The sequence below is a fragment of the Notamacropus eugenii genome, chromosome 2 (genome assembly GCF_028372415.1).
Source record: "Notamacropus eugenii isolate mMacEug1 chromosome 2, mMacEug1.pri_v2, whole genome shotgun sequence".
NCBI lineage: Eukaryota > Metazoa > Chordata > Mammalia > Diprotodontia > Macropodidae > Notamacropus > Notamacropus eugenii.
The window spans coordinates 368,243,190-368,269,843 of record NC_092873.1 but is presented as its reverse complement, the minus strand read 5'-3'; the positions used below and the strand labels follow the sequence as shown (position 1 = coordinate 368,269,843).

Sequence of the window (26,654 nt, the reverse complement as noted above, 5' to 3'; positions counted from 1 at the left end):
GTGGAAGGTAGAGATTATTTTGGTGTGATAAATTGGCCATGAATAATATCAAAGATTCATAATCCACAGTTAATTAAGAATTGAAGCAGGTTATCTCACATTACTATGAGTTAGGGAGAGGAGACATTAGTGTTCTTGTTATAAGGGTGGTGAAACTGAGACTGAAAGAGATTTATTCATTTTTAAAATAATCACCCAGGTGGTAAGGGCTAGAGGCAGGAGTGATTGAGAATATTGAAACTCATTTTGATAAAATACTTGAAACTGAAACACTGTTTGGTACTGTTTAAAGCAGCATGAGATAATTGAAGGAGTAATAATAGTGATAATTCATGTTTACAATGCTTTAAGATTTACAAAGCACTTTATATACATTATCTCACTTGATCCTCACAACAATCCTGTCAAGTAAGGGACTATTATTATCCCTGTTTTGCAGATGAAGAATCTATGTTTGTCCTTCATTGCCAAAGAAGACCATGCCATCAGAGAAATGATGACATGACTTGCACTTGACTTTGTTGTGAGTGAGGGAGGGCTGTGCAAGGTTACCAGCCTTACTTTCCCTCCTGGGTCATCTGGGTCCAGTGATGAAGAAAGTGAGGTTTAGAGAGGCAAAGTTACTTACCTGAGGTTACACAGATTATTAGTAAGCATCTGAGACAGGATTCAAACCCATGACTCCCTGATTTCAAGTCTATTACTAGGACTTAGGAGACTGAATTCTGCCACTGTCCAGGCTCTGCTCGTAACTAGTAGAGCATTAGGAATCTCTTCCCTTCTCTGGGTCTCATTTTCCTTCTCTATGAGGCAACTGGACAATATCTTCCCTATGATCCCTGCTAACTCTTAACAAATTCATTCTATCTCATTCATCCTATCATATCCCATGCCATCCCATGCCATCCCATCCTATTATATTTTTCTTCCTAGTCTTGTACTATTTCCACATTATTATCTCTGCCTTTTAAATTTATTTACAGCAATTGTTTACATACAAGGAAGATACAAAATAAAAATAACTCAATAAGTAGAAAACACATAAAAATACTACCCATTTCTAGAAACCTCATTGCCAAAATCTTAGCTAAACATTTGAATATAACTAACTACTACTGTTATATTACTTATTTCTGGAATTTCAAAGCATTTATCCATGAAAAGTCTGCCTTGGATAGTTCAGAGTAGAAAGAAATAGAAACTGCTTTGTAGATTTGTTGTCTTTATTGTTGTGTGGTCATTTTTCAGTTGAATCTGACTCTTCGTGACTCCGTTTGGGATTTTCTTGGCAAAAGATACTGAAGTGGTTTGTCATTTCCTTCCCCAACTCACTTTCTAGATAAGGAAACTGAGGCAAGCAGGGTTAAGGACTTGTCCAGGGTCACACGTCTAGTAAGTGTCTGGGGCCAGATTCGAATTCAGAAAGATAAGTCTACCTGATTGATGCCAGTTCTGGCACTCAGTGCACTATGGTGCCATCTAGCTGCCCAGTGTAGATTTTTTAGACAGGCTGCTGATGTGCCATAGTTATTCTCTATAAAGGGCAATTCAATATAGAGACTTCAATAACCCAGAGGTTTGTGTTACTGTGTTACTGAAATGCCCAAACCATTCTCTTACAAAGTGACTTCACTGACAGGAAATGCATGAACCTAAAGGATGATTGGATTGTGAGCTCCTGGAGGACAAGGACTGTCTTTCACCTCTTTTTGTATCCTTAACATTTAGCACTGTGCCCTGCATGTGTAGTAGAGGAAAAATAAATATTTATCGATTAATGGATTAGTAGGGAGGTTTCTGTATAATATGCTTATAGTGAAGGGTTTGGGGTTAAAGATCTCTGAACTAAAGAACAAGAAACTGGATTTATAATCTTAAGTTTTCCACTAATGTTCATTGTACGACTGTATGTAAGTCATAAGATCATAGGGATTCAGAGGTGGAAGATCCAGACTTTCAGTTTATAGTTGAGGAAAAAGTCATTGAATATCACATAGCCTGGCAAGATTTGAATCCAGGTCCTTTAACACCAAATTCAGTGTACTCTCCAGGAAAAGACATTGCCTGAAATGCTCTGTGTCTCAGGGTCTTTCTCTACAAATACAGGGGTGGGTTCAAAATGGACCTTTGTTGTCCAACATGAGGATGTATGAAGCTTGCTTGACCCCAGGGATACAGCCGAACTGATATGTTTTTTAGGGGAAAAATTTTGCCTAATTAGCTACCATTAGGTCCTAACCACCTGCCCACTGCTACTGTTGTGTAACTGATTATTTCCAGGTGTTATTCTAGCAGGCTTGGATCAATTAGATTGTTATTGAAATTAGATGTAGTTAGTGATTTAATTAGATTCATGCAACTTGCTCACATGTGGAGTTTGGTTGGTGTGGGATGCTGTGGAAAAAGTGGCCCCCTCTGGGATATGTGGTCCCTAAGGTCCCTCCCACTCCTAACATTTGAAGATTCTGTAACCAAATAAAATTGAATAAAAAGTTCGAATTTATATAACATCTAAGGTTTTAAAAGTGCGTTCCATATGTTGTCTTATTTGATCCTTGCAACAATCCTGGGAGGTAGTTGCTATTATCCTCATTATACAGATGAGGAAATTGAGCCTGAGAGAGGTTATGTGATCTACCCAAGGTCACAGAGCAAGTATGTGAAACTAGATTCAGACTCTGATATTTCTGACTCCAAAGCCAATACTCTGATCATTGCATCATCTAGCTACCTCAAAAAGTTACCAACCTAAAATCAAGAGAACAGACCAACGAGTGGAGCATAAATAAGAAGCATGATAGTAGCCAATATGAGTTTTCCTGACATGCAGGAGACAGCCAGGGGCAGCGAGTCAAAAGTCACCATCTCTCCTAGACTATCAGTAATATTCTCCATGTGCATAGACATACCAGGACTGTGTCAACAACTGTGCTGGAGAAAAATGGGATCATAGATCACAGATCTTGTCTACTTGTCTCCCCTCCCATTTTATAGATGAGGATAGTGAGAACCAGAGAAGTTAAGTGACTTATCCAAGATCATGCAGGTAATTAGCATCAGAGATGGAATTTGAACACAGGACTTTTGATGCTAAGGTCAGTGAGCTTTCATAGAGGTGTGCTAAAGCCAACTCACTAAAACTGATCACTAAACTTTCAGCGTGAACATTTATACCTGGGAAATAGATGAATATAAAAAAGTGGGGCTTGATGTATTGTTTTAGTTGAGGAAGCTAAGCCTCTGAGAAGTTATTGAATATCACACAGTCTGGGCAAGATTTGAATTCATTTGCCTAGCCTTAATAAAGTGAAGGAGAAAATGTAAAGAATGCAAATAAAACTTAAAAGTGTGTCATGTATACCTTCCCCCCCTTTCCTGCCCCCTCCCAAGTCAATAGTTAAGCATTTACCAGCCCACCTCTATATTTCTTTCTAAAAGGATGGGAATCTTCAAGAATTTTCAACTTTCTCTTTGGAAGTATCCAAGAGATCACTGTGCAGCTGGGATGATCCCTATAGACTTTTATTTTAGTGTGGATGGTGCTCCAATCTCTTAATTTATTTTTTTCTCTTCTCATGAAGCCAGGCGAGAATTTGTAGTAATAAATAATAAGAGTTGACAAGTATATAGCTCTTTATGTTTAGAAAGCATATACCATCTCATTTGATCCTTACAGCCTCCCTGTGAAGTAAGTAGTCCATGTATTATTTATAAATGGAGGAATTGAGGCTGAGAAGTCATGGACCTTGCCCAAGTTCACACAGCTGGCAAGTGTCTGAGCTGCCCTGAACACTATGAGTAGCTCCCTTCATGGAATAATTTGAAGAGCCCTCCTACTACAAAATTTTTCTGTAGTTGTCCTTGCCATAAATTCCCAATTTAATTTTTCTTGCTATAAAAACAAATAAAAGATCTATGATTTCATGTGAATTCCCATGAATTCCCAGTGTGAAAACTTGTCCATCAGTACAAACTGAAGCCTATCTCTGAAGTAATAGCTAAATCTGAGACTTGTTTGGGGCAAACATATTAAATTCCTATCCCAGGACATACAGCTAGGAAGCAGCAGAAGTCAGAATTGGACCCAAGTCTTTCCTACTGCGAGGGACTAAGTTACTCCTCGTTCTATCCATTTTTCCACATAGCCTCAAAACCTCAGTAGGTTAAAGATGTTAAAATGCAAATTTTGGCAGTGAAGAATGGTAGAAATGATACAAAATTGATTTGATCTTAGAAGACTTTAGGGTATAAAATATATCACTAGAACACATAAATGTTGTCCAACATGGTCTGGGGGGAAGGGAATACCTACCTCTAAAATGAAAACTGGTTTGGGGAAATTTTGTAGCAAAACTGAGGATAACTGAGTCTATTCTTGTGTTGAAAAACTGATATGGCCAATGAGCATTTTGATAATACATAATTTAATATTTGATGTTTTAGAGAGGAAAAAATCACCATCATTGACATTTTCTTATGAAATCTTCATTCTTAGGTTTCCTTGTCCTATTTTCAAACACTGCTTGGGGAACTTGCTCTTAGAACATTCTTATTTCTAATAGTTATCAGATTAATGGCAAACTCCCTATTAAGGGGATGGCAGAAGATGAGATGGATAGATAATGTCTTGGAAACAATGAGCATGAACTTGGACAGACTTTGAGAGATAGTGGAGGACAGAAGGGCCTGGCATGCTATGGTCATGAAGAGGTAATGACCAACTCTTGAATGAAGAGTTGAATGATTAAACAACAACAACACAATTAGGGTCTTGAAGGGATAGGATGCTGCATAGATAAGTTTTGATGAGATAAAGGATAGAAGATATGTCAAATTTACTGGTGTGTGTGTGTGTTTTTCACACTGGGGATTGCTAGAGAACCACTAGTCAGTGGATACCTGTGGAAGGAGAGGTGTTGATGTGAAGGGTGTGGAAGGGCAGTGGAAGGTGGTCAAAGGTTTGATTGTCACCAGTGATCAAACTGAGACATATTTCAGAGCTTTGTCTAAGGCTTAATCTGTGTGCAGTATCTGCTCTGGCTTAATGGAATCATACTATAAGACACTGAAAGCTGGAATGGACCTTACAAGTCAACTAATGACAAAGGGATAAGAATTCAGTGGGGTGAAAAAGCAGCAGTATCACAAAATCAGATCAGAACTGTTGCCCCAGGAAAATAGCCCATCTATGAATGCTAACCTCAAATGGGGAAAAGATTTATCAGTTGCTAGATCTTGTGTAGACTGAGCCTAGATTGGGGTTAAATCTCCCTCCCTTGCTTCATTCTAGAAAGCTATGTAGCAAGCTAAATCCTGGGAGCAAAAGGTAGGGATTGGGGGACTGTAGGGGAGATGATGTTGAGTTGGTGGAGATGTTTGGCACATGTATTGCAGCCATGTTCTCAGAATAAAGTCAGGAAAAAGGCATGATGATTGCTCACACTTCACACAAGAAGGGTAGTGTATGAATGTGTCTGAGTAATGGATTGCTAAAGTCAAAAACAAGCTGAATTTGCCCCTCCTCCACAACTTTCCAGTCTTCTTACTCCTTATGCCTTTGGTGATCCAGTGACACTGGCTTTTCTTTGAACAACACACCCCATCTCCTGACTCTGGGTATTTCATTGACTCTCTCTCATGTCTGAAATCTTCTCCTACCTCATCTCCATCTTCTGGCTTCTCTGACTTCCTTCAAGTTTCAAGTAAAATTGCCTCCTCTACAAGAAGCCTTCCCTGATCCCCTTTAGTGATAGTACCATCACTCTGCTGATTATTTCTTATTTATCCTGAGCATAGCTTGTTTGCATACAGTTATTTTCATCTTTATTCTTCCATCAGACTGTGAGTTCCTTTTGAACAGGGGCTCTCTTTTGTATTTTTATTTATTTATTGGTATCCCTAGCACTTAGTACAGTACCTGGCACATAGTAAGCAGTTAATAAATGTTTATTGATAGGCTGAATTCTCTGTATCACCACATTCTGGAGGAAAAGAGCCTGTTAAACCCTTTACATTGATAGTATTGGGCAAAGGGCATGGAAGAGTTTAGGGACAGACTGTAGTGAAAATGGAGATGAACAACAGAGGTAGGGGTGGTCATTGCTAAGGTAAGAGCTTTTGTACCTTTTCAGACAATCTGGGAATAGAAGGAGTATCAAGGGAGTGGGATAATTGGTAGAATGTGTGAAGACGTTGTAGAGGATGAATGAAGTCCTTTGTTACTCCATTCCAAGTCAGCTATTAATGACTGCAGTAGGGGAACTGAAAGGACTGGGTGAGAGCTAAGATTCTATATTGGGATCAAAGATCTTGAGTTAGAAGGGGCCTCAGAAACCATTATGTACAACTCCACCATTTTACAGATGAGGAAATTAAGACCTAGAATGGTTTAATGATATACTCTAGGTCATATAGATAGTAAGCATAAAGAACTGAGATTTGAACTCAGATTTGTTGACTCCACAGGCAGGGTTCTTTCTACTGTACTACCTTGGCAACCAACTTGAAAGCCATAGGAGGTGATCTTTACCTAATGGTATAGGTAAATCAAGAAACTCCTCTCAATTTGTGTCTGGGTGGTGAAGAGTCTTGGCCAGTGACCTTCAGTACTCTTGCTACCAAGGCAAGTGGTGAAACTGTGGCCTAGAGGGTCAGAAAGCTCAAAGGTAGCTTTCCAAAGACTTCACTTACAGTCAGGGAGAAACTCAGGCACCTAGAAGATCTGGCTTAAGTCTTATTTACTCTAAAATGTTGTGATAGAAGGCCCTGAGGCTAATGTTCAAGGTCAAGATAAAAATCTTCCTGTAGATCACTGGCATTTTCACAAATGATGGTGGTCTCCAGCCCAAGAGAGAACTTTGTCAGGAATTTTCCTTGAAATCATCATAGTTTGTTCTATAATAGTCCCAAACCCACAATGGGAAAGGAACTGGAGGGAAGAGCTAGTATATTCATTGGAGGAATGGCTACCAGAGGGTCAAGTCTGATCACTGTAGAAAACAGATAAAGAAATGGCCAGCTTTTACAACATCCTCCTACGTTGTGAAAGAATAGGAACCTTGAAAATTTCAAAAGCTTTACCATAAAGTGAAGAAAAATGAAGGGGAGAGATTACACCTGAAGGTGTCCAATTCATTAGAAGTTAAGTTGGGAGAGCAAACCATTTCAGACTTTGCTTGTCCTCCTTGCTGGGAGGTTTTGATAGTTATTGCATTGTAATAATTATGCAGAATCAAATCATTAATAATCCTCCAACTATGAGTATTCCCAGTTAAGAAAACAAAACCCAAACCATTTAGAAAACAACCCTTTCAGTGGATGAAAACCAGATGCCACCCCATGTATCAACAATGAAACCAGCGGGAAGAATCCTTTCTGAAGTTGCAGCAAAGAGCAGCAAAATGTCGTCTTGATAGACTGCGTTTTGGTTACAGGCCTAAAATGAACGGATCTTCACAGAAGAACAAATGACAACCCATTTCAGCCACAGTGTGGGAGCAAGGAATGTAAGTGAGAAGGAGACAGACATGGAGTGAGGTTCCTGTCCAAAGTAGTGACGTATCTGAGACAGCTTTAGCCTTTCTCCACAACTCATGGAAGTTGATGAGATGAGAACCAAAGATCCACAGAGCTGTTGGGGCCAAGGAAGAGGCTAGGACTGCCCAACCACAACACTCTATCACATATATCTTCACATCACAGAGTCTATGGGAGATATGGCCAGAAGCCAGCCAGAATGGAATGGAGGGAGCTCTTCTGGCACAGACAAAAACCTCCTAAGAGCTTCCTGGGGCTCAAGCTAAGTTTGAACCTCTTTGAGACCCAAGCACTGCTGGAGGCTGTCATAACACACAGCTCCAGGTCTGAAGAAGAGGGCTTATAAAAAAGATGCTGTTAAAAAGCTCCTTGGATATCTTCTCACTCTTCCCAAATAGTATGTTGATGAGTTGAGTGTAAACAAATGAGAAACAGAGTGATCAGATTTTTTTCTTACAAACACACACAAGCTTAAGCATTAAGGGGAAGAAGTGGTTGACCAAATAGGCTTGGGATTTTGCTGAACCCAGAAAGTCTGGAAAGTAGCGTGAGATGTTTTTGCCAAACCCCAAATACTGCTTGGTTAAGCCTTCCCTCTAACCAATTGGATAATTGCAATTTTACTCAGCGGATTTCTCCATTGTTCCTTCTTTTTCTTTTCTCTCTCTCTCTTTTTCTTTTTGGAAAAATAAGGAAAACAAAATAATTAGCCATGTCTTAGGGTAACTTTGCTGATATTCCTATATTAAGTGACCAGACCAATCCATGGTTTCAGAAAGGTCATTCTGTTTCTATGAGTACAGCAGCTTGTCATCTGTTTTAAATAACTCTTGTGAATGGTCAAGTTGAAGAATCAATTTAGAGCCTTAGAAATTAACACAAGGAAATTCACTACATCATGTAACAGACAATTCTATTCATGATGCTTAATTATTTCCCTCAAGTCACTAATAGAATATTTGTGACCTTTCTTTTTCAACCCAAGTCAAATACAAGTCTCCTGAGAGATGGGTTAAAATGGAAATACTGATGGAACTTTCTGGTATTCATTCATTGAAGTATTTGTTAGATCTCTACGATGTGCCAGTCTTGGTTGTTGGACTTTAGGAAGGCAGAGCTAAAAATAAAGGAATATTCACCCTCAAGGAGCTTTCATTCTATTAGAGCACATGGTATTGAGACAGGGTATGAAAGAGTTTACAGTTCGGATAAATTAAAGCTCTCAGAGAACTCATAAATAAAACACAAGAAGGTAACATCTGTTTGGCCAGCACAATTTTTGCTTTTTATAAAAATGAGGAGGAAAGAGGTGGACATTTAGAGAAATGTCTGAACTTGATTTAACTCAAACACTCACGAACTCCCAGTGAATAATTTCCCTGAATTTTATCCACTGAGGTTTACCCAGATCACTCCAGAAAAATGGATGAAAACAAAGATGCTAATGGAGTTACTGCTCCAAACAACTGCAGCAGTGCCAGGAGCCTCGGTATCCCTATTTCTAAACTGGGTGTGTCCCTGGTTGCTCTTCACTAATTATGTTCAGGTTTTTCCAGTGGAATCTTGTTGGGGGTCACCCCCAAGCCACTTTGTTTGGATAATGGGGTTCAACATTCATTCAACAAGCATTTTTAGAAAGTGCTTACAATTTGCCAGGTACTAGGAAAATAAAATATGGAAAGTCTCAAGGAACTCTCAGTGTACTGGGGTGGGGGTAGAGACTGTATGTACAAAGATAAATCAATACAAAAATGTACAGAAAACAATTTAGGGAAAGACACTAACAATTGGAGAACCAGGAAAGGTCTCTTGTAGAAGGTGGCACTTGACCTTTTTAGAAAGGAGAGCTAAAGAGCTAAAGATCAAAGGATGATGGTAAAGAAAAAACGCATTCTGGATATGGGGACAGAGGAGTCTTATGAAAAAACATGATAACCCAGAGGTTATCAAATCCTGGGAACAAGATGCCCTTCCCAGGATAAGCGCATCACATCTAATCTCATCACCAGGCTGCTAACTCCAGCTCTGATTGAGCCCACCTACCTTAGCCTCCTCTCCCTCTGATTGGAGGGCTGGAAGGTGGAGTTCCCGACTCCTCCAGCTGACTTCCTTTATATAGAGAATAGAACCTCTATTCTCATTTCCTCTGCTCCATGCATATCCCTTCAACTAAGCAAGTGTCAGCTCCCATTTTTCCTGTGTGTGGTCTCTCCCAATTGGATTATAAACTCCTCAAGAGCAGGGATTGTCATTCTTTTTGTTTTTTTTTAATTAATTGTATCCCTAGTGCTTAGCATATTATTATTCACACTTGTCAGATTCTTTGTGACTGCTGCTTACCATAGCACGCCATTACTGTCCATAGGGTTTTCTTGGCAAAAATATTACAGTGCTTTGTCATTTCTTCTCCAGTGGATTAAGTTAAGTAACTTCCCCACGGTCACACAACTAGTAAGTGCCTGAGGCCAGATTTGAACTAGGGTCTTCCTGACTCCAGGACTAGCATTCTATCCACTGAGAGACCTAGCTTCCTTGGCTGGGTGCATCGTAGTCACTTAATAAATGGTTATTGGATTGAATTGCCTTCCCTCTGAGCCTATCCCCAATTCATTCCACATATATTTTTGTCTTTACCTAGTTGCATGCATATTGTCTCCCCTTTAGAATCTGACTTTGAGGACTGGGATGGTTTCTTGTTTATCTTTGTCTCTCTAATACTTAGCATAGTGTTTGCCACATACTAGGCTCTTAATACATGGCTATTGACTTCAAGGTCTTTTTGCATCAAGGTAGCCTTCTTTCGGAAGAGAGTGGATATGGGGGCTAGGAGAAGGAAAAGTAAAGAAATACTTAGAGAAACCTGCCCTCTTAGGGGAAGAGGGAAGGAAGTAATAGCAGCTTGCTCAAAGGGAAATTCTGCCTTTTGGTCTGGCTTTTTGCAGTATTCTCAGCTTGGCTCAATGGAAACTGGCCTACCCTACTCATACTTGACCACTGAGAGTACAAAAAATATCTTTGAGGGCTCCAGGGACTCACAGTCCAAGCCTCTACACTGATTTTCTTCCTATCCTGTCCACTGTCACTCCTTTGCTTCCAGTAGGAAATGTTTCAGCACTGAAGGCCCATTTAGAGGAGAAGATTGTATCAGCAAGGAAAACAAACAAACAGAACAGGGGACAACTCCATCCCTAAATAGCCTATTTTTTTTCCTCAGAAGGATCAATGAAGAGAAAAAAAAATCTGAAATCCAATACCTTTATATTTGGTCACTACAGCTGCGTTGACACTATGAGGCTCTTGAAAGATGACAGTGAGTGATGTGTTACTGGTTACCATGAGACAGACGTTGGTTGGCACCTCAGGGGGTCCTGGGATGGAAGAGAAAACACAAGGAGCACATTAGAACAAATCCCATTCAAACAGTGGTCCCCACTTTTTCAAAGAGTGCCCTGAAACAAGCACCATAGAAGCTTTTGTCTTTTCTGACTATTGGACATTCTCAATTAGCAGCCTAGTTAGTTGACCTGCTCAGACACCATCCAGTGCCATCGTGGACTTATTGAGCTGTGTCCAGTATGCCTCATGTTCGAAGCAAATAATCAGGTCTGTTTAGCTCAAGATAGAGTCCTAGACAATTTTTTCATTTATTCATTCATATATTTATTCATTCCTTATCTACTATGTGTCAGCTTTGTCACCAATGCTGAGGATGCAGAGGTAAGTATGTCTGTGCAACATTGCCTTATAGTATCAAATGCCACATGAGTCCCTTCCCTGGGACCCTCAGCTTTTAGAACCTTCATCCCTAAAGTGCCCTTGTATCTCTTGGATATGTTTTGTGTATACTCATATTGTATATATTGTTTCTCCCATTAGAATGTAGATTCTTTGAGAGTAGGGATCTTCATTTTGTGTGTGTGTGTGTGTGTGTGTGTGTGTGTGTGTGTGTGTGTGTGTGTGTAGCCTCAGACTCTGTAATATAGCAGTAGGTACTTAAGTAAGGTAATGAAGTCAGTACTTAATAAATGCTTGCTTGTTAAGTACGTACTTAATAAATGTTTGCTGATGGACTGATGGAAACCTTTTATTGCATTTGCTTCAAAGTGAATGAATAATTGAGGTTGTACTGACTATTCATTGTAGATGTTGTACTCCAACAGAGAGCTGTCAGAATAATAACAATACTGCTTTAAGGCTTGCAAAGTGCTTTACAGATATTATCTTTTTATCCTCACAACAACTCTGAGAAACACATGCTATTATTATCCCCATTTTATAGATGAGGAAACTGAGGCAAGGTAAGTGACTTGTACAGGGTCACACAGCTAACCCATATCTATGGCTGGATTTTAAGTCAGGTCATTTTGTTTCCAGGAATGGCACCAGCCAGTTTGCTTATGTTGGGTATAGAGTCAATGTCTACATCACAACCAAAGCTTAGAACTCAGGCTAACCTCTGCAGCCTGGAAGAATAATTAGCGAACGAATGAATTGGGTTTTTGTTTACAATTAGCTACCAAGACTATTTAAGTAAAAGTGTTTGCATATTTAATAACAATTCTCTTGCTTTTCTCAAGTGTATTTGAATTTCATTTGAAGGATGGTCTTAGGGAAAGTTTCATGTGCTAACAGCTTTAATGGGAGCAAAATACTTTACATTAATAAATAATTATCCTCAAGCATAGAAGTGGGGAAAAAAAAACAAAATTAATGAATTTGACCATTATATTCTTTTTTGTCTCACATTTAGCCAGAAGCCAACTTTAGTCATAGTTAATATTAACAGCTACGAAGTGCAGTAGAAAACAGAAAACATAGATCCTGTGCTTTTACCAGAAGACTCATAATTGAAGCAAACATCTTTTTTTTTAAACAATATACGTTTCTCCTCCCTACTCAGTTTTTTTTTTTTTAAGGTCACAAGGCTAAACAGGTCAACAGGCCCATTTTCGCGCATTTCTAAAACTCATAGAGGGTGGAAGATGAAACAGGAGAGTATGTCTAGCCTTGGGATCACTGGAGCCACACATTTATGGACATGGGACCTTAATAAGAAGATGGAGCAAGAGAGCTATCTCGCCCTTCCTCTCCCCCCTCCCCCCACTTTCCTACAGTCCTTGTTCTTAATGAGATGTTCACTAAAGAGTAAAGAGAGATTATTAGTTGTCTCTTAAAAGATAGAGGCTGATCAAATTCAGAAGGTTTGCTACTACTCACTAGCATGTTCGAAACCTGTTTTCATGCGTTTGTAGAGCCGGTATCTCCACTCCCAAGCTTTCAACTGTTTCTCTTTATCTGTACTGTCCATACCGAATCCTTCATTCTCCACCTGGGCAGACAGCTCATTCACCCTCTGTTGAGCTTCTTGGACCAGGGTGTTCAGATGTGCTGATCTGCTTTCAAGGCTGATGACTGCAGGGGAAGAGATTCACTTTAATAAGCATTTATTTAGCGCCAGTTATGGGCAATGCATCGTGCCAGATGCTGTGGATACAAAGATAGAGGAGAAAAACAACCCTATTCCCCACACCCATACGATGCTGACCTTATACTGGGAGGGTAAAAATAGATAAATAAATACACATGAATTTGAAGGGAGAATGTATGTTAATAACCAAAGGGACAAGAAAAGGTAATTGATCTGTGCTGTCAAGGAAGCTGGAGATTTTAAGAGGAAGAGGTGCGGAAGGCATTCCAGGCATGGGGATACAAATATGAAAAAGAAAGAAAGAAAATAAGTCCCTGTCTTCAAGGAACTTATATTCTAATAGGGGAAGGCAATACACAAAAGGAAGTTCAGACATTCAGGCAAGGAGAATAATAATATATAGAATAATAGTGAAGAATAATAGGGGAAATCCTTGAACTTGGATGAGAAAAAAATACATCTTTATTTCAATATACAGTAATTGGTTTTCTTTGTAATCCTATGTATTTTACTTTATGAATTAAAAAAAAAAATCATTCTGAGAAGGGATCCTGGTAAAGGAGTCCATGGCACAAAAACACTCAAGAACCCTTGCTCTAAGGACAGTCACTTGAATTCCTACCTGAGGTGACCAATCCTCATTTAGATGATAGGACCATGATAAGAGGGTGAGAAAAGACAGGTGTGATGTCATGGAGGCTCCAATGGAATTCAGAAGAAGATCAAGCAAATCATTTGAGATTTCAAAAACCAGGTTTCTCAGCTGGGTCTTTAAGATTGAGTTCAACATCTTTTTTCAGCCTATGACCCCTGTGGCTCCCAAGACCCAAACAAGATCTTCTCAAATGAAAGAGAGTAATTCCATTCTTTCAAGTATGAGAGTGGGTAAGGTGGTAAAATTTATGAAGATAACTCAAGTGGAAATCTGTTAACTTGTATTTTGAAATGGAAATTAGGTGGTTATATATTCATATTCTCTGTGTTCATAGTCATGTTTGTATTAATTACAGGAAATGAATACTAATTTATGATTGCCCCTGCTCACCATCAGACTAAATTTATTTACAGATGAGGTCAATGAAAAATTAATTTAGCCTTTTTTTCTTTTTCTTTTCTTTTTCTCCTTCTTTCTTTCTTTTTTTAACTGCTGTTTGGAACACTCAGGACTGTGTTTTGCTGCAGATTTGTCACGGTTAATGAATGTTGCTCCAGCAGTCAATCACGCACTCTGAAGACTGTCACACTTTTTTTTAAGCCTCAGTCATGAGCCATGACAGAAAAATAAACAAATAAGTATAAAGCTACAAAACTCTTTCACTGAGCAGCTACACTGTGTGAAGTCCCCAGGGGAGGCTAAAGGAGGCCAGAGTAAGTGATAATATAAGTGCTGTGGATGTGAGAAAGCAGTGATGGCGTATGCGCACGGAGGGTCTGAGGGAAAAAAATACACACACACACACACACACACACACGCACACATGCGCCCGCACACACTCTGGTGGAAAAATTGGCAATATTAGTAGCCTCAAGGTGCAATTTCCTGGAACACGGAGATTGACAAGCCAGTCCTAAATGCTGTTAATTTAACTAACTTCAGATTAATGGTGGAGTCTGCTGTGACTGAAGTTCTCAAACACAGTCTCATTATAGCCTTGCTGGGAATGTCCTAAATATAGGCTTGGACAGTTTCAGACAAATCCGTATACATTTGTGTATTTTTAGACGCGGGTTCGGCGTCAGAGTGCATGTCACCGGTTTCTGGTTGATGAATGGACCCAGTAACTGTACTCTCAGGCCCCTCTCGATCATCACTCCCCCCTTCCCCAAATTGTATAGAAAAGGAGGGATTGTCCTTTGGCTAAGCCATCCAGTGAATTTTTTAATTATATGTGTGTACATATGGTGGAATTACATGACTGCATACATACCTTGGGGGATGAACGCGTCATTTAGTAAATGATTTTTAAAATGCCATGACACCACCTTAAATCCATACATAATGTATGTGTGTGTATTTTATATATACACATTATATCTATGTGTATACATATATACATACATATGTATAATACAAATACATTCCCACTGAGATAAGATTTGAGAGGCAGTTTGTTATAGAGGATAGAGAGCTGGCCTTGGAGTCATGGGATCATAAATTTAAAGCTTTGAAGGACCTCAAAACCCATTCAGTTCAATTTCCCTCTGTTAATTAATTTATTTTAAATTTGTTTTAATAGATGCACTTATATTTAATTCCAGTTCATAGCTCTAGAGCTTTAAGACTCTGGAAGCCATCTAGTCACATCATTTCATTTTACAGATGAGGAAACTGAGGACCACAGACGTAATGTGACAGCCAAGATTACCTAAGTAGTATCAGAGGTGGGATTTACATCCAGAGCCTCTGGTTCTGGAGGGGATGCTATTCACACTGTCCCACATTGCCTCACTTAGTAAATGGGGGCAAGTATCTGGAACATTCTGAGCTTCAGTCTCTTTACTGGCAAGACACACAGTTAATAGTATATCTATTGCCTTCTTTATAGGGCTGCTCTCATAGTCCTTTCTTGGGGTCTACTTTGTATCACACCAATCTCCTCATTTTGTAGATGAGAAAAACAATTCCCAGAAGAGTTAAGTGACTTAATCCAATGTCAGGCAGAAAAGAAGAAAATGAACATTTATTAAGTCCTTACTATGTGCCAAGCACTGTGCTAAACTTTGGGGATACCAATATGAATAAAAAAGAAAGACCGTACCTGCCTTCAAAGAGCTTATATTTTAATCGGGAAAGATAATATAAAAAAAGGGAGCTCAGAAATCAGGCAAGGATAATAAAGGTACCCATTGTAGGGCACAGTTTTGAAGTCGGAAATGTTGGCTGCAAGGCTGGGAAGGCAATGAGGGATGGCCAACCTGGGCTTCTCCTAACAACAGTAACACCGTTACCACCTCCACCTCCACCTCCACCACCAACAGCTAGCATGTACGTAGGGTGTAAGGTTTGCAAAATGCTTTACAAGTATTAACCTTGTTTTATCTTCCCAATAACCCTGGGAATAGGTACTGCTATTATCCTCATTTTACAGGTGGGGAAACTGTAGCAGACAGAAGTTAAGTGACTTGCCCCGGGTCACACAGTTAGTTAGCATCCAAGGTAGGATTTGAATGGAGGCTGCAGGAGGCATATATCAATGGAAAGAGGGAGCCAGGCTGACAGAGGGGTATTCCAAGGTGAAAAGGCTGCATGGATGATCAGATGTTCCAGGGCGAGGAAGCCCCAGGCGCTGGAGAAAATTACAGGATGTAGGTAGCCGTAAGTGGTTAAGCCAGTATTCAACTCCAGTCCTCCGACTTCACATCCTGTGCTCTTACCACTGTTCTGTGTTATCTCTGGAGTGAGAAATAACTAGGTTTGTGGCTTGTCTCTGACATATTCTAGCTGTGTGGACCTCACCAAGTCTTTCAAACTCTTAGTACCACAGGTAACCTTCTAAGACTGTAAGTTTTTGAGAATTGTCTCTAAATCAGTGGAAGGAGTTTTCATACTGGGAATTCCTGACCTAGAGGAAATCAGACTTCACTCACCTTGTTGTTGTCATCAAATATAATTTAAACACACACACACACACACACACATACACCCCAAATAACAAAAAAGAATCCCCAAACTATCTCTCCACATTAACCCTACTATAGCTTGGTAGGGTAACTTAAAATCTTGTCAGTAAGAAGAACAACTTGAAAAAATAAATGCAATGAAATACAGGTGATGGGAATCAGAGACTGGACAGATGTGGAGTTACACTTGGACTGGCTTTGGAGATGCTTTGTTTACTTGGTTTAATAAAGAAGTCACAACGTCTTCTTTACAACTGCTTGTCCTGCCCATCGATTTTTCTTCTTGGCTCTATCTCCTTCTTGCTTCACACTCTACTCTCCTCCCTCTCTGCCTCCCCCAACTCTCCCATGCAGTCTTTCCTTTTCTGTCTCACAAGAGCTGGAAACCTCCAAGCTGGGGCCTCCCTGCCTCGTTCCTGTTTGTCTCTCCTCCAGCCCAGTAAAGTCCCTTCTGTGTTGCCCTCCTCACTAGTACAATAGAGGGTCTGTGAGTGGGTGGTGAGTGGGCGGGCAGCTGGGGCAGGGACCCCTCCCTTATTCCTGACGTGGGCTTCACGCTATTGTGGTGTTAGATGACCAACAGAATGGTCACTGAGACCCAGGGAGCTAATTAATGGCAGGGGGAACTCAGTGCGCAAAGCAGACAAATTTAGAGACCTAGCCTGTGAACATGAAGATAAGGAATGTACTAAGGATGAATGAATTCCCTTACCAGCAGAGTCCAAGGGCCTGACTCAGAGCCTGTAATTCTGACTCCTTTTCTGCTTCCCAGTCTTTTTAAATATTGGTAAATTGGGGCCCTAGATATTATTTACTTGAGGCCCAGAAAATTACCAAGGGCAAAATATGATATGATGTTAATTTCCACCAAGGGCATAGAAGCAAAATTACTCTGGATAAGGTAAATACAATGAGACTGTGTGGTATGGCAAAAAGAACATTTGCTGGGAAGTCAGAGTATATGTGTTTATATACCATCTCAGAGACTCATCATCTGTGTGAAGCTGGTCTAGTGGAATAGCTTTTTTTGGGCCTCAGTCTTCTCATCTGCAAAATGGGTGTGTTGGATGATATGTAAGGTCTCTTCTAGTTTTAGAGCTACGCATTTAGGATGTCTTCTAATTCTTATTGAAAGAATTCACCACCGGGTAAAGCTGGCTTCCTAAAGCAGATGTAGAGCAGGGTAGAGAGAGCTGGACTTGGAGAAAGATTTGCATTCAGATTGTTTTTCAGTTATGGCTAAGTTATGTGACCCTAGGACAAATCACTTAACTTTTTGTAGCCTTGGTTTCCTTATCTGTTAAATGGCATTAATACCAATCTCTACCTCATAGGGTTTTTGTGAAGATCAAATAAAGTAATATTTGCAAAGTGTTTTGTAAGCCTTAAAACACTGATACAGTGGATAGAGTGTTATGCCTGGAGTCAGGAAAACTCACATTCAAATCCTGCTTCAGACACTAGTTGTATGACCCTGGACAAGTCACTTAACCTTTGTCTGCTTCAGTTTCCTCAACTGGAAAAATGGGAATAACAGTAGCACCTACCTCTCGGGGTTGTATTGAGGATGAAATAATATATTTGTAGGACTTGGCATATAGTCAGTGCTATATAAGTTCTGATATTCCTGTTAAATCCATCTGTGCATATTCTACCTCTCACCTAGATTACAGCAAGAACTTCCTGATTGGTCTCCCTGACTTGTTTCTCTCCACTCAAGTCCAACCTACATCTTGCTGCCAAAGTAATTTTCTCTAAGCACATATCTGATTATGTCATACCTACTTGACCAACTACCATGATTTCCTATTGCCTCTAGGAACAAATATAAATATCTCTGTTTAGCTTTTAAAGCCTTACACAATCTGAGCACAACCTACCTTTCTAGGCTCAGTGGATATCCCTCCCCATCTTGTACCCTGAGATGGAGCCAAATTGACCTTTCTCTGTTCCTCACACCCAATATTTCATCTCCCACCTCTGTGCCTTTTCACTAGCTGTATTCCATGTCTGGAACCTTTCTCTCTCCCTCCCTCCCTCTCTCTCTCTCCCTCTCTCCCTCCCTTCCTCTCTCTCTCTCTCTCTCCCTCTCTCCCTCTCTCCCTTCCTTCCTCTCTCTCTCTCTCTCCTTCTCTCCCTCCCTTCCTCTCTCTCTCTCTCTCTCTCTCTCTCTCTCTCCCTCTCTCCCTCCCTTCCTCTCTCTCTCTCCCTCTCTCCCTCCCTTCCTCTCTCTCTCTCTCTCTCTCTCTCTCTCTCTCTCTCTCTCTCTCTCTCTCTCTCTCTCTCTCTCTCTCTCTCTCCTCTCTCCCTCTCCCTCTTCCTCTCCTTCTCCCTCTCCAATAGCACAGAAAGATAGAAACTTGAAAAATCTGAGAAAGCTGAAAAATAACCAAACAGCAACTTTCTGGCTCTACACCTAACATGTCAACTTAAGTCCCACTGCCTCAATTCACTATCATTTTTGGGTTCCCTCTCTCTCTCTTTCCTCTCCCACCATCTCATTGAGTTCTTTTCCTTTAAGATTTATTTAGCTCAGGTTCCATCTTCTCCATGAAGCCTTTCCAAATGCTGTAACTTCTAATGCTCTCCCTCCTAAATTACCTTATATTGAACTTCTGGGGATATATTTACATGTATTAAATTTCTCTTTATTCTGTATGTATATATACACACTTGTATGTGTGTGTGTTTTGGATTTACCTGTCTCGCCCATTAGAATGTAAACTCCTTGCATGAAGGGAATGTTTCATTCTTTGTATTTCATCTGTACTGTGAACTAAAACATAGTAAGCTCTCGATAAATACTGAATGATTGACTGATTGAATGTATCTATTAATGCTGGTGATATCTGAAAAAGAAAAACCTCGTTGATGGCATGGAGAGTTATTGATGACCCAGCTTTTACATACTCTGAAAGGGTAAAGAGAAGTTTACACTGAAATGACTTTACCAGATACTCTGGTAGTTTATTGAGCAACTCTAAAACACAGCTAGGTGGTAGAGTGGATAGAGAGCTAGACTTGGAGTCAGGAAGACTCATTCATCCTTCTCAGTTCAAATGTGACCTCAGACACTTTCTGGCTGTGTGACCCTGTGCAAGTAACTTAACCCTGTTTGCCTCAATCTCCTCATCTGTAAAACAAAACGGAGAAAGAAGTGGCAAACCACTCTAGAATCTTTGTCAAGAAAATAGCAAATGGAGTCATGAAGACTTGGACATGACTGAAACAACCAAACAATAAAAACACATTAGCCAGTGAAGTCAGATTACTCAAGGATGAAATGAAATAGTTGCCTTCAGAAGAGGCAACTTTGACTTGGACTCTGTCTACATGATGCCTAAACAATGGATTGAAGAATGGGGGGAAAACCTGTCAATCCACCCCTATGTTTATTCAAACTGTTTCTGTTTCCACTGAATTGACATTGTTGTCTTGACAACGGCTCAGATGTGTGACTATAAAATCATGGGATTGATTTTTTTTTAAACAGACAGACCAGAATTTAGGATTGTCATCCTTTTCTAAAGGAGTCATTTTAGGAGGTGACTCATTCTCTCCAATGGTGCTGACTTTGATTAAAAAAAAAAAGGATTTCTGGAGCTTATCTTTGGGAACTGCCTTCAGACGAGTGCCACGTTTTTGTGAATGATCCTTCTTAACGATGGCAAATCTATTTCTTGTTGTTGTTTCCCATAAGGGGAAATAGTCAAAAGTTAATCATAGTCTGAGGGGTTGCCTAATCAAGCTTGAAGTAGTAGTAAAATCTGGTCAATGAGATGCTAATCTTGGAGTCAAGAAAGAGGTACAAGTATTGTTGCTCTTCTGTAGCTCCCCTAAATGCCTTTGAAGGGAATTTCAGATCATCTCTCTATTTGGAGTCAGAGAATTTGGGTTCAAATCCTGACTGACACATGATAGCTCTGTGACCCTGGGCAAGTCACTTAACCATTATGTACCTTGGTTTCTTCATCTGTAAAATAAGTGGGTTGGCTTAGATGCCCTCTGAACCTATAATTATTTTATCCCCCAGCTACAATCACCAAGAAGGATTTATCTCGGTTACCCTATGAGTTAGGAAGGAATGTAGAGCCCCAGCTGTCTTGCTGGCAATCATAAGACCAGAGAACAAGTAGAAATAAGATAAAGAAAGAAATAGATCTTTTCCCCTTCCTACAGCCAGAAATCTCAAACTTATGGGGTGTCCCTTGGCGATGAAGCCAGTAATCAAAATAAGAAACCGTGAACCTATAATGTTGCCTCCATAAAAGCATCATAATTGGAGATATGGGATAGTTGGCAATTTCTTTGTTACAGAAGGAAGAGGAAGGAATAGAGTAAGCCATCTCTTTCTCCCTCTCAACTTCCCCTAATGCTGTCAGATTTCATTGCATAAAATAGGATGTAGTAAGGTTAGTGTGTGTATGGCTATCAGTATTTTCCAATCCTGTATCATTATTGTTTTCCTTCTGTGAACAACAAAGCTTTTGGGGAACCAATACTCCCTGGAATAACTGTGAGTGACTGCACATTGCATTGACATGCTTGAAAGGTATTTTGAGAGGTAACATGATTTAGTGGAAAGAGGGTGGACTATAACATCAGAGGATCTAGATTTGAATTCTAGTTCAGTTAATACTTTCATGACCTGAGGAAGGTAATTTTACTTCCCTAGATATCCTTTTCCTTCTACATATAATAAAGGATTGAACTGAATCAAGAATTCTCAATCTATTTTAACACCATGGACCCTTTGGCAGTTTTGTTTCAGCCCATGTACCTCTTCTCAGAATAATGTTTTTAAATTCATAAAATAAAGTATGTAGAATTTCAACTGAAACCAATTACACTGAAATATAATCACCAAACTATTTTTAAATAGTTCATGGATTCAGGTTAAGAACTCCTGGACTAGATTCTCTCCAATTCCCTAATCTAAGGCTGTGCCAATGGTTATAATGTATGGCAATGGGAGAGAGGCGGTAGACCAGGGAAAATGGGAATTAGAAGGTAAGACGGACAGATTTAGATCATAATTTTAGAGTTGAAACAATTTTCGGTGGTCATCTAATCCAACCCACTCATTTTACAGATGAAGAAACTGAGGTCGGAGAGGTTAAATGAATACTCAAGGTCACATAGAAGAACTGGGATTTGAACTTCAAACTTAATGTTCTCACTGCACCCTTGGTATTTATATAGGGTTGTGTGTGTATTTGTGGTTGGGAATATTGACTACAAGAATAGAGGTCTATAGGCTCATATATACATTCACAAGTCCTTAAGGCCATCCATATATACTCATTGACATTTTATAGGTCTAGACATTTCCTCACTGAAGTCTCTTATAGACACTCATGCTTGGTTGCTATTTAGATATATTCTCTAAGCCCATCCCATTAGGTAGAGAGGAAATCTATTTCTACCCCAATAATCCTTGAAAAAGTGGTTGTTTTGATTGCTTTTTTTTATGAGTACAGGTGATTCTGCACTACTGGACTGCCACCTAGAGGCAGGAGGACATAAGAAGCAGCTTAATAAAGATAGCTGACTGACCAGAGGACTCTATTTTTTCCCATGCTTTTTGTCCTTGGGAAAGTGTGCAGTTTGAGATGAGTATTTCTGGGACTATTTTTATGATTCAGTAAATTCCTGTTCCTGAATGGCCTATTCCTCTAAGCACCAAAAATGAATTTGATGCTAAAATCTGGGATATTGGGTAGCAAGTCATAAGCTGAGGACAAGAATCAAAGGGTTATAGAGTTAGATCTAGAAGAGTCATTAAAGGTTGTCTAATCCTCTCCCTCATTTTTAGATAGGGAAAGTGAAGCTCAGGGTGATGAATTGGGACTGAGGCAACATGGTATCATGGAGAGAAACGTATTTAGAGTCAGTGGCACTGGGTTCAAACCCCATTTATTATTGTATGATGTTGGGGAAATTATTTCTCTCTGAGATTCAGTTTTCTCATCTGTAAAGTAAGGGGATTGGACTAGATGACCTTCAAATGACCTCATGAAATGCTATGATGAAGGTCACTTGGTCTCTCAACCTCTCTGTACCTCAGTTCATACTGCTATGAAATGGAGACCTAACTATCTGCTACTAAGTTGTAGTTTTGAATGACTTCCAGACCTTCAGATGAAGGATGCCAAATGCAGTCATCTTCCATGTTCATGAGATGTCTCTGTGTCTTCTAGGGTGCCATTTATGGCAGGTGTTCCCTTCTCCGGTTTTGGTGGCAGTTTTTTTCATGAGTGAGACCCTTCTATTGAGCTGGAGTGGTTTTGCCTCATCTGAACTTGGTCTAGAAAGTGAATTGAAAATGCTGGGGAAGAGATTGCCTTCCTCCATCCTAACCTTGTTCTGATTGGAACACTTTTGTGCGAAGAACAGAGCCAAGGGAAACATATTGTTGGATTCCAGCAAACAGGAAAAAAAAGAGGGAAGCTGGGGTTCAGTCAAGTGACCAGAGATACCACAAGTCTCATTTTCAATTGTGTTTGTGAGATAATTGTGAGTCTCTTTTTTACCATGATGCCAATTTTTCCCCCCTGGATTTATAAGATCATAGATTTAAGGTTTGAAGAGACCAGAGAGGTCATGGAATCCAATTCCTTTATTTATAAAGATGAGGAAACTGAGGCAAACAGGGTTAGGTGACTTGCTCAAAGCTGTGAAATGTCTGAGGCATGATTCAGATTTTAATAAGTCCAGTGTTCTTGCCATTAAGCTAGTTTGTGTGGTCTAATGGATACAAACAGCTTATGCAACCTCTTATCTGTCTAATCAGCATGTGATCACATCATTAGGGACTATCCCATAGGGGAGGTCAGAGGATAGGAGGCTCCTTAAACTTGTGTTTTGGCTTCAGTTTTGGTGTTGAAGATTTGGACTTTTATTTTAATGAGGTTTAAATGTGCACAAGGGGGATTGAGAAGGGGGGTGTCTTACTATTTTCATGGAAAGTGCAGAAATCTTTGCAGCATCCAGGTAAGTAGGTCTAATGTTTCATCCAGCCCACTGCAGGGATGGCAGTGGCAACATCTGGATGAATAGTCTCCTTGTTTTTTCCTACAGAATGCTGCTCAGTCTGCATTCTCGGTATTCAGCCCCATTGATTCTCCCTCCAAGCCCTCCCTTGCTGGTTCATTGGAATAGACGTTATTGCAGAATAAATTTTATAGTGACAAAAATGCCCTCTCCCCAACTTTTTTGTTTAATTTCACCTTCATAAGTCCATTTCTTTAAATCCTCTGCTTCCCTCAAAAGACTGGCAAGCTCTTCTTGAAAATGTTATTCTCTTAGACCCAGATCCCAACAAAACCAATTCTTCAAGTTTCTGACAAAGTAGGGGAGGTCTATGGATTCACCAAAAACAGACATGAGCTTTTTAATACAAGAGTTAATCTTTGTGCCTAGTGTGAGGAGGCTCTTTGGGAGATATTTGAAATTTGGGAGCAAATAAATGGTTTCCAAATTATCCACCTGGCACAATTCCTTAGGAGTCAGTGAGCCATTGTGGTTAATCCTTTGGAGTACTGAAGTGATGGAGTATTGAACAATAACCCTTTGGTTATTGTTTCATTTTTGTCTTTGTATGCCCAATTCCTAATATGTTACCCAGCTTCTTGACAGGGTTTGCACAAGATGGTAGTCACCCACTCTTTTTTCCTGGTGAGATGGAGGACCACCAGACTTTACCATCTTCCCTGCCTTTATGCAGAATCCTGGCACTGTCAGCAGACTTGAGGATATCACCCAAGGTCCCTTGTCTTCCATTTCTCTGCTGAATCTTTAGGATCTCATGACCTTTTCATCAGTTCTACAGCTAATCTTCCTTTTATACATTGTCTTCTCCAATTAAACTGTGAGCTTCCTGAGAGGAGGGACTAGCAATTTTTAAAAATTTGTATCCCCAGAGTTTAGCGCATAGTAAGTGCTTAGCAAATGCCTGTTCATTCATGAATTTGTCAGAGAAAACATAAGCCTGTGTTTCTGAGCCAGCGTGGACATTAAATATCACAGAGTATTTACAGCCAAGTAGAGGCTTTTAGCTGGGCTTGAGTCATTCCAGTGGAGCCATGGGTTACACACAGAACTATTTACCAAAAATACACTTCTTGGGTTGTCTCAGCTGACTCTGCTATCCTTTGCTTTATGGAATAATGAGATAATAGCTGACATTTAAATCATTCATTAAAGTTTGCAAAGGACTTTACATGCATTATCTCAGGTGGTCCTCACAACCATGTGAGGTAGGTACTATTACTATTCCTTTATTTAACATATGAGGCACATAAAGATTAAATCATGTGCCCTAGATTGAGGCAAGATTGAAATGCAAGGTGTTTTTTGTTGGTTTGTCTGTTTGTTTTGAGACTGAATCTACCTATTTTGCCCAGGTTGGAAGTCCAGAGGCAGCTAACGGGCCTGATCCTGCTGCTGATTGACTTAGAAGGTTTGACTTGCTTCTGTTTCTAATCTAGGATGGTTGGCCCTTCCTTAGGTAGTCTAGTGGCCCTTTGCTCCCAGGAACTCACCAAACTGGAGGCAAACAGTGCAAAACCAAATGGCTTAGAAATCCCATGCTTGATTGATCTACCAGGTTCAACCACCCCCATAGCAGGGATTACAGCCACATTCCATCCCTTCCCCTCCAGGGCTAGTATCAAGTTCAGTACTTGATCTTGTGATGGATGATTAATTAGAGTCCTATTTTATTCCAATCAGTATTAATCAATTTAGTATGATTCCATAGCGGTAGAGATGTTAGCAAAAATACTTCTCTATCTAATATTTAGTCAGTCTAGTTTTTCCTATCATTTAAACTACAAGCTGTAAGGTCACCTGGTTGTCATGAAGTTCACTTGATTAATCATCAGAAGCTAACTAGAGGAGCTCCAGCCCTTCTTCCTGCCAAGTAGAGGATCAAGCCCAGTGTGACTCAATGATATGAAAAGTACCCCAGCTATTTTGTTCTGCTTTTGCTCTTCATCACCCCTCTATTGCCCAACATAGAGAGATGTTCACGAGCACTTGGCCACCAAGCAACAGTTTGCTAGCCTATGACCTGCCTATTACCAATCCATTGGCCCATGTGGATGCTTTGACATTCTAGCCATCATCCCAGTCCATGGGTCTGTCCATTGGCTCAGCAGGCCCTCCTGAAAGATCAAGACATGTCAGCCAATAGGATTTTTATGTAGACCCTCCTGGATGATAAAAGTCAAGGTCAACCAATAAGACCTTGTATTTTACTTGATCTTTTTTGTATTGTCTGTGTTTCAAGTACTGTAAAACTAAGGACTTGGAGGAAGGGGTACATCTCAGATGGTGAGGAAGATCTGGGGTCCTATCCATTAAATGGGGCCAGACGCCTTTAGGTTTTTCCTGCAGATTGGATATTTTGGTTCTCAAAATCTACTGTGAGAACCAAAAAAACACCTTGGATTTCCTGGCCCTGCTTCTCACTGCCTGTGTGATGTTGGCTCAGATGCTTAACCCTGCTGAGCTTTCTTTATCTCCAAAATGAGGGACTTGACCTGGATGACCTCCAAGAGCCTTTTTCAGTCTTAAATCTATAACCCTAGGAATAGCTCATATGGTACAGGGTCACCCATGCACATGTGCACATAAATACACACACATACACACACACACACGCACACACACGCACACACACACACACACACAGATTCTTTTCTCCTCCACATGTCTCTTGTCTTCTAGTATCATTTGGTGAAATCATCAAGAGAGTTTAAAGCTCTGGATAGATTATTAGGTGGAGACTCCTTCCCTGCAAGAAGCAATGTATACTATTTTAAAGTACCCCCTCTTGCTCAGCTTAGCAAACAGTGAGCTTCTTTATATGTCAAGCCTACTATTTTCAAAGTGCTTGCACAGAAAAACATATTAAGAATTTCAAAGTCAGCCCTCTTTCTCCATTTTCCTCATCTATAAAGCAAGTGGACGAGATGCATCAGGTGAATTCTAATAACCCTTCTTATGCTTGAATAAGGATCTTTCTTGGCATTAAATTGAAACACATTGTAGCAGCCTTAGATGA

The 26,654-nt window shown here is 40.0% G+C and overlaps 1 protein-coding gene across 13 annotated transcripts in view; it reads right to left on the bottom strand.

Annotated features, from left to right (window-relative positions):
- The window catches only part of ANKFN1 (ankyrin repeat and fibronectin type III domain containing 1), a 556,807-nt gene that overhangs the window by 143,679 nt on the left and 386,474 nt on the right, over positions 1-26,654 (bottom strand). For all 13 annotated transcript variants that reach the window (XM_072646766.1, XM_072646762.1, XM_072646765.1 and 10 more), the window contains 2 exons: positions 12,754-12,948; positions 10,791-10,904 (listed from right to left, as the gene is read on the bottom strand). In XM_072646766.1, the coding sequence (XP_072502867.1) occupies positions 10,791-10,904; positions 12,754-12,948 (309 nt within the window). The remainder of the gene's footprint in view (positions 1-10,790; positions 10,905-12,753; positions 12,949-26,654) is intronic.